We start from the raw sequence: 8,996 nt of genomic DNA on the forward strand, positions 1-8,996 counted from the left end.
GGCTTCACCTCTAACCCTAGCTAGAGGTTTAGCCACTCATGTTTATGAAAATAAATTCCATAATCAAAGTACTAAACATAAATTAAAAACAAAGAAAATAAAAATTCAAACTCTGCGCCGCTATGCTCTTCTGTGCTCCTTTGCTCTTCTCTTCTTTCTCTTTCTTTTGCTAGAGCAAAACATGGTATTTATAGAGCTTGCTAGGTTTTTTTTCGGTGCTTCTAATCTAGAAAGAATTTGAATTTCTTGCGTTAATTGCACCGCAACCTAAGTGTGGAAAGGAAATAATATCTTTGATACTGCATTCTCTTTTGGAAAGAAATCCATCTTCTATTCGGTTCTCCAAGTATGGAAGGAGATGCGCGCCATTTAAAAAAATAAAAATATGCATGTGTCTCTTGTTATGGAATGAATAGGTGCTGTCAAGTATGACATTCATTCTTTCTTTCCATCTTTTATTTCTTTGATTTCCTTTCTTCTTTTCCTTCTTTTATTTATCGTCTTTTCTTTTGGTCTTCTACAAAATAACAATTCATTGCATTAATACCAATTTAAGCTCAACTTTAATAATTAAACAATATTCCACAATTAAATGTAAAATGCAAGAATTAGAATAAAACATAATATGATAATGCTTATTTTAATAGAAAAAATATGTACTTTTAAGCAATTATCACCAAACACCGAAAAATGCTTTCGGCGAAAAATATTTTCCAGAAAAATGACTTTCCTGAAACCATTTTACGTCGAAACAAACGGAGCATTAATAAAAAAATAAAGACAAAATTTGAAAACCGGGGGCCATGGCCCCCTAGCCAACACTAACATTAAATCGAAAATATCCCAAGAGTTAAATAAAAATTTAACAACATTTGATTCATCATTTTTCATTGTAAAATGAGTTGGACCTACTTTAGACTTTTCAACCTCAATTTATCCAATTCACAAAGATAGGTTTTCTTAAGTGTAATTCTAAATTCTCATCCTATCTTCGTCTCACTGATGTGGCAGTGTTCATGAGTTCTTAATTATTAATTTTTTTTTTTTAATAAAAACTGATCCAAAGAGTGATAGACACTGTTACATCAACCTGGTGAAATGAGATGTGATGAGAGTTGAGTACCTTGAGTATATATTATATAGCATTATTCTTTTTTATTTTTTAAAAAGTAGAGGAATGGGCTTTTTAATCCGACCCCGACCCGACCCCACCCGATTTGCCAGGTCGTTGTCTTCAGATTAGGTTCCCGCGAACTGGTACCAAACGTGTGGTTCAAACCCCAATCAAAATACACAATAGAGTAAATGCTATCGTCTTCTCTTCTCACTAGTCATTACCGCTACTACTCCTACTTGTAGTTATTCTTCACACTCTCTCTCGCTCTCTCCCATTTCCATGTCTTCCTCTCTCCCTCTCCCTCCGAACCTCCCTCTTCACGGCAAACCCTACTCTCTTCCGCACTACTCTCTCTTATTCCCAATTTCCAAAATATCCCCACGCTCCCTCTTCAAATCCCACATTTGCCACTCCACGAGCCCCTCCAATTCCGACCGCGAAGAGGTCCGATGGCTCCGCGAGGAACAGCGCTGGCTCCGTGAAGAGCAGCGCTGGCTCCGCGAAGAGCAGCGCTGGGCCCGCGAGCGCGACGCCCTCCTCCGCGAAATCTCCGACCTCAATCTCAGACTTCAAGCCATAGAGCACCAGAACTCGATACAAGGGGCTTCGGTGTCCGAAACCATCGCGAATATCGCCAGATTGCTGCAGGTGCTGAAGGAGAGGGGTCTGATTGCGGAGAGCGGGTCGAGTGCGAGCCCGTTGGTGTTATTAGAGAAGGAGAAGGAGAAGGAGAAGAAGAAGGAGAAGGAGGTGGTGGTGGTGGAGGAGAAGGTGATTAGGGTTTCGGAGGAGGGAGAGAAGAAGAGGAGAAAGACGCTGAGGAAGGGATCGGAAGGAGACGAGGTTCGAGCGATGCAGGTCTGCTCGCAATCACTACTACTATGAAATTACAAGGCGAGTTCTTGTGTTTTGTGTTATGTTTTGGTATATAAAATATGTTTATGCTATTTGGTTGTTTGATTTCGATTCAATTGTGTTATGGCGACAAATCTTGAGGAATGCTACACACGCTCCCATACTCTCCCGTGAAAAACACCATTGGATTCAAAATTCAATAGTGAATCATCCAAAATCTAATGCTGTTTTTCACAGCCACATCAAGAAGTGAGCACTTTGGAGTGTAGGAGTGGGAGCGTGTATATTATTTCACACAAATCTTTACTAGGAAGCTTCGAGAAAATAACATATCTATAAGTATTATTTACATGGTGAATAATTTGTGTTCGATTGTGCCGTTGAATATATAACACTTCATTGTCTGCAATGTAATGTACAACTAAATGGTCTTATTAAGTATACTATAATTTGTACGTATATGAGAAGGGTTATTAACTTGATGGTCAGAATACAAAAATTGTTGAATTTGTTTGGATATTACATTGTTTTTGTTTTCTAGGCAAGTCTGGTTTACCACCTAAGCCAAGGCCTTGGTTTGTACAGAATTGGCACATAGGAAAATATTCTTTTGGACATATCGATATGCTAGGCATCTTTAATTAAAGTGTTGTTCCGCGTTGACGCGTTGTTATTGTTCTTGTTGACAAATACCAGAACATTGTGAGCTAATGGAAGGTACCAGTGATGTGTAATATGCTTGTGTGGAAAGATGGGAGTATCCTAAAATGAGGAACCTTGGGTACTTGGTGTACTAACTGGCGGCAGATATATACAGTTGATGCTACTACAGTAGTTTCTTTTGGAACTAGAAAATAAGATCCAATATATTGTTAAGAAAAATGCCAAAATAAGAAATGGATAAATCGTGGAGCAATCCCTTTTTAGGTGTTCAATTGCACTTCCAAATTATACAATCTGCTTAATGTTAGGAATGAAGATGAAATGGGTGAATGCAATGTATGTGACATCCACAGCTATAATCCCAAGAAGAGAAGTGCTTTCAAGGGCCTAAAAAAGTAAGCTGGACCTCATATAGATGTTTAACGAAAACAATTTGGTTTATATTAAAAAATGATTATTCCTCAAATGAATTCTAAAGATGTTGCCTTTTTCTAAAATTTAGAGAACTAGGAATTAGGGGTTGTTTTAGTAATACTGTAGATGTAATAAATAATGTAATGTATCAACATCCAGCTATACTGGTTCTGATGATAAGAACTAGGTCTCTAGTGAGGAAGGAAATACAGAAAGCAGGAAATGTACTGAAATGCTTAGAAGATATCGTTGTGTGTCAAAAAAAAAGAAAAAAGAAAGAAGAAGATATCGTTGTGAAACCCTTGAACGGGAACATTTACTAATGTGGAATTTTCGTGACTCTTGAAGCCTAAAATTTGCTGAGAATCTTGGCATTGACACAAGATGAAATTGAGGATCATCAACAATTCCATGGAATTAATTTAGGGCTTTTTCTTGTAGATGAAATAATGTATGTTACTTATCACTTCTGAAAAAATCTGGAATGTTTGATGTATAATGATAAAACTTGATGGTTAGGGTTAGTTTAAACATCAACCTTCTTAGGTTAGTTTAAACATCAACCTTCTTATCACGACATATATATTAATTTTTTATTTACTCAAAGCTTTTGTTTGATACGGTTCTTTTGCATTAAAAAATCCTTCATATTTCTCAAGCATCTTATCTTAGCAGTATACCCATGTGCAGTACATTCTTCAATATTTCTGTATAAATGTGTGTTTCAAATCTGTGGGTGTACAGTCCATGAAAAGTCCAACTTTCTTACAGGGTTTTATGCAGTTCTTCTAGCTCTGTGTTTGCCCCCATGCTATCACAACTCAAAAGTGTGTTACTAACGTAGGAGGAGCATATCTTGTATTTTGACTTGTTCTAACATATGAGTACGACAGGAAGCATTGCAAAAATTGGGGTTTTACTCAGGTGAGGAAGACATGGAATATTCCAGTTTCACAAGTGGGACTGAGCGTGCCGTGAGGACCTGGCAAGTAAGTTGCAAGATTTACTTATATGTTTTGATAAATAGTAAATCAATCTCATTGAAAGCGTAAAGCGCCCCCTAAGTAGAAAGAAAAAAAAACAATCAAGAAAGACATCAAAGCTACAAATTTTACTTAATGTAATTCAGGTAGATGAAACGTTTGTAGAATCATCAAGGATAAAATAATCTTCGCCTAATAGAATGTCCGATATGTAATGATCCAAGGGACGAGGCACAAACACACACTGGAATCAATCTTGCCTACTCATCCACTGGTCACCGCCGAGCCGCTCAGGCAGGCTTTGCGCCAAATGTCTCAGCCTCTTGTTTCGCGCAACGCCAACAGATCTCGATCAGTGAATCCAGCACCGCCTTCCCCTTCAATCATCTCCATCAGCCCACACCGCCGCCACACCAACTCACCTGTACCTCTGCTGATCTCTGTAGCGCCATCAACCCCATCGGGAACCACCTCCTCTTCGCGTCGTTGCTGTTGTCGTCAATCATCAAGAACTGTAGCTCAACCCCACGTTAGTAGTTGACACCCTTTGCGTGAACTTCGAGTTCCTCAGAGTGCTAGAGAGCTCGCACAACCTTTGTTGAGTTCACGTTGCCTAGATACCCACGCTACCGTTTGCCTCCTTGCCCCTTTTTACTGCTTCCTTTGGCCTTTGTCCACATGGATGCCACTAGTTTCTTACGTGAGTGGATATAGGGACAGCAATGCACTGCTTGTCAGTTATTCTCCTAGCTGCATTGTTTGAATAGAAAAGAGGCTAGTTAGACCTTTTTCAAGACTTGAGAGGTTGGGCTTGGACCCAAAATTTTCTGAGCATATATTTTCAACATTTCAGCATTTCAAAACTCGAGGCCGAGGTTTCTCTAACAAGGGGAGAATGATGCAAGGGAGAGACTCAAATTTTATTTTAATTTAGTCTTATCTAATTTTAGAGATCAATTCCTTTTTATTTTTTATTTTTTTCTTTTGGTAATACTGGTCCATGTTGTTTTATTTAGTTCGTATTAGTTAATTAGGTTATTAGTATTTAGTTTTGTATTTTATTTAATTTTCAAGAATCAAGGGTGTTTATGTAATTCAATAAACAGGCTTTGCCCAAAGGTAATTAGATTAGGGTCTTGTTGTTAGTTTCTCCAATGGAAACAAACATTAATGGAATAAAAAATATGTGAAATTGATTCTCGTTTCTCTCTTTCTCTCCACTTAGCTTATTCTTACTTTCTCCCCCCCCCCCCCTCCTCTCTTTCCCTACTTTCACAGTGTGATTTTTTTTTTTTTAATTATTTTATTATTATTATTGTTGGTTCCACATCATGTAAACAATTTAATGTTTCCTTTCGTATGTTTTCCTTCAACTCCAGCTCATAGTTTTGATAGAACGTGATATTGCTTCACAGGCTGCACAAGGCGCCCCTGAAGATGGGATAATGACTGCAGAGCTGCTTGAAATATTATATATGGAGCATCAAATTGTTGGTGCTGGTTCAAACGTAGATGCCGATCAGAAGGGTAGTACCGCGACTGTTTCACCAAAGGTATGTTGACATCTCTATTTGCTGCAATATTTTTAATTTTATCATTGTGCTTATGTTAAGGAATTACGTCAGCTGAATTCTCACTAGATTTCTGCATTTGGCCCTAATGCCTTTCAGAAAATTACATAGCTATTCTAGTGGCCACATACTGGCACATGGATGATATTCTAACACCAATAAAAGAATGCATATTTGAACTGTTTGGATGATTCTAGCAGCACGCTGGTGGAAACAAAATCTACAATTTTTTGAGATTTCAAAAGGTGATTGACATTGAAGATGGCATCAGACTGCAACTGCCTTACAACTACCTTTAAATTTGTGTCTCTGCTGGCGATTGATATAAAGAATTGTTGCTTCTCGGTTTTTAGCATTGGATGGCTTAATAATGATCAATGATTGAAACCAAACGGAAGGGCATATTGCTCTGAATTTGGCATAAGGGCCCAGAATGAGTAAAAATAAATGCCCGACCTTGAAGTGGAGTCTTCCTGATCACCCCTCCCCACACAAAAAAAGAAACGAAAAAAAAAACCAGAAAAATGTCTTTTGTGTGACTCATCATGCATATAGAAAACCTGATAATTAAATCGAAGCTTAAGGAGCACGCTCCATGTGACCATGTCCATGTGCTTTTTATCCTAGCTTTATGCAGGAATGATTTGATTGGTAGTTTTGCAATGTTGATCACATGTGCTTCCCCAAAAGCACAAATTATAGCCTAACATATAACAGACATGCATAACTCCGCAGTTGTGGCCAATTATGACTTCATGGAGTGTTAGGACTACACTTTTATAGTTCAGATTTATCAGTTCTCTTTTCTTTTTTTTATATTTTTTGGATATTTTTATGGTGATTGTAGTATGTTGAGCAGATTAGTGACAGGGAGGGTTACATCTTTTGTTTATTAACCCAATCAACTCTCTTATTGCCTAATAAATTATCAATTTTTTTTTTTCTTTTAAACTACATCACTTAAACTTATCTTGTGTTCAAAGACCTGATTAATATTGTATCAATAGGGAATCAAAGTATATATTGTGAATCTTTGAATTCTGTTTGTAGTTAAGGACTGTTGTTTTCTAGGAAGGTGCAAATGGAGCTGCAGTTGCTTCTATAAAAGAAATTTCAGAGGTTCAGCAGAAAGTTGTTAAAGAAGGTGTTTCAAAAGTAGAGGTGTACCAACACCGAGTTTTTCTCCTAGGAGAGAACCGGTGGGAAGAACCCTCTAGAGTTGGAAATAGCAAGGCAAAAGATGCTACAACAAAGTGCCTTACCTGTCGTGGAGAGGGCCGCTTAATGTGTGCAGGTACATGATTATCATGCCCAGTTTAAGCTCAATATTTAATAGAATAATCTTAGTCTTTTGAGAAAAATATATTTTTGATAGTGGAAAATTCTCCGAGGGTGCTCCTTGACCAACCATAGATGCCAAATTAATAGCAGAGTTCTAGTGTTTATTGGTTTTACCTAGTGCAGTTTATTTTGGTCAAATATGATACTTTACAACTACTATAATGAGCACTAGTGGATCACTTACGCTGATTATATGTTAGACTAAGGGGCAATTTTGTAATCTGAATGTTTGAAATGATCAAAGGTCGTCAGATAGTCTTCAAATTTTAGAGACACTGATCTAGGGATTCAAATCATCTCCACATTTATGTGTGGTTGATTGAATTAGTATCTTCAAAGGCCAGTATTCTGTGGTCTGTGTGACAAGTTTTATTTGGGTAAGGACAGAAGTATCTGGAAGACCGAAACCAGTGTCTATGATGGGATGGAGATTAGTACCCAACCATACTCCTCACTATGCCAGGACAAGATTGAAATTGGAGTTATTACCTTGGATTTGTTATTTACTTACGGATTCATGTCGCTTCATTAGACATGTTTAAAATAAGGGAATTAGATGGTGCTTGTTCCAGCTGTTCACAGATCATATTAAATTAAACAGTGACGAGGTCTTAGAAGCAAGAAATCCAGTGTATACATTTACTTTGTATCATGCATGCATGGATCAAAAACATAACTAAAAACCTAAGAACTACATATGAGGCAATAAGAAAAATTTGAAAATATTGGAAGCAGTTGTTATATTTTTCCCAAACCTTTCTAGGGGCTGAAGTTCACAGCCAAATTGGCTTCTTTTAAAAAAAAAACCTTTTTTATGTACTAAGAGACATATATATCAATCATGAAGGAATATGATTTTTGTCACCAATGGGATGCGTATGGAATCACGGTTTTGGAGCTGTGGCTTGTCTTCTATGAGAATTTTTGCAACTGGGATTTAAGATTTTATGACTTTGACGAAATGGACGGACTTATAGGTCGGTACACTGTTAATCATATGTATAGCATAAACTGTCGATTAACCATCTGGATCATGCTTTTTCTATTTCCTGGAATTCTTATGAAAAATGTTTTTCTATTTCCTGGAATGACTTCTTATGAAAAATGTGGATTGATGTGATGACTCAATCGTAATATAATGAGGTTTGAGAGGTCTGAAACGACCAGAGTACATGTCAAACTTACTTGAAGAGAACAATCTGAAAGTACATATAAATGTCATTAGAGCTATTTGCGAAGTGTGCCCCTCCTCACATGACTAGAGTTTCAAATTTTAACTCCCAAGGTTATAATGACCAGCTTCCATTTATCTCCACCATTGGCTGACTTAGATTTGTCTGTTGCAGAATGTGATGGAACAGGCGAGCCAAACATCGAGGAACAGGTAAGAGGATTGTTGATATCCTTAATATGTTTTTCCCCTTTTTTCTTCAGTTTGATATTTTCTAGCATGATTGAAGATCTAAATCTTATGATCAAACTCCGTGATGCAGTTTTTGGAATGGGTAGATGAGGGAGCGAATTGCCCATATTGCGAGGGCCTTGGTTATACAATTTGCGATGTATGTGAGGGGAAACAATGATCTAGTCTGGTCTACACATTTCCTCTTCTGTTTTTGTATGTTATAGAGCATGTATCATAACATCATGATTTTTTAAATACGATATGACTTGCCATATCTTTTCTTCTGATAAATACCATAGAACTTGCGAGATTGAAATGGAGGAGGATCGTGTAATAAGTACTTAACATCAGTCATGAGATTCTGTTTACACATACTACTTCAAGTGGCAAACTATGATGACTAACCATCATATATGGGCATGTGAATCAACTTTTATTGGATGTTGGCTAGAACAGGGAAGAGGTTCGGGGGGGTGTCGGTCTTGTTAAGGTGTTGTGCACAGGAAAAGGAGGGGGGGAGTAATTAATGGGGGCAACCGAGAGGAATATTGGGGTAGTGATGAGAGAATGGAGTAACTGTAGACATGTTGAAGGTGGAAACCTAGAGAGGCAGCAGAGAGGAGATGTTGAGAATGTGGAGAAGCCAA

The 8,996-nt window shown here is 37.6% G+C and overlaps 1 protein-coding gene across 1 annotated transcript; it reads left to right on the top strand.

Moving 5' to 3' along the window:
* The first annotated feature begins 1,310 nt into the window (after positions 1 to 1,310).
* On the top strand, positions 1,311 to 8,699 carry LOC133872497 (protein disulfide isomerase pTAC5, chloroplastic). Its single transcript, XM_062310015.1, has 6 exons — positions 1,311 to 1,975; positions 3,943 to 4,038; positions 5,448 to 5,585; positions 6,675 to 6,897; positions 8,291 to 8,328; positions 8,438 to 8,699. The coding sequence occupies exons 1-6, from the start codon at positions 1,397 to 1,399 to the stop codon at positions 8,525 to 8,527; spliced, it is 1,164 nt and encodes a 387-aa protein (XP_062165999.1). The 5' UTR covers positions 1,311 to 1,396; the 3' UTR covers positions 8,528 to 8,699.
* Positions 8,700 to 8,996: the final 297 nt, after the last annotated feature.

This window comes from Alnus glutinosa, chromosome 1 (assembly GCF_958979055.1).
Source record: "Alnus glutinosa chromosome 1, dhAlnGlut1.1, whole genome shotgun sequence".
Taxonomy (NCBI): domain Eukaryota; kingdom Viridiplantae; phylum Streptophyta; class Magnoliopsida; order Fagales; family Betulaceae; genus Alnus; species Alnus glutinosa.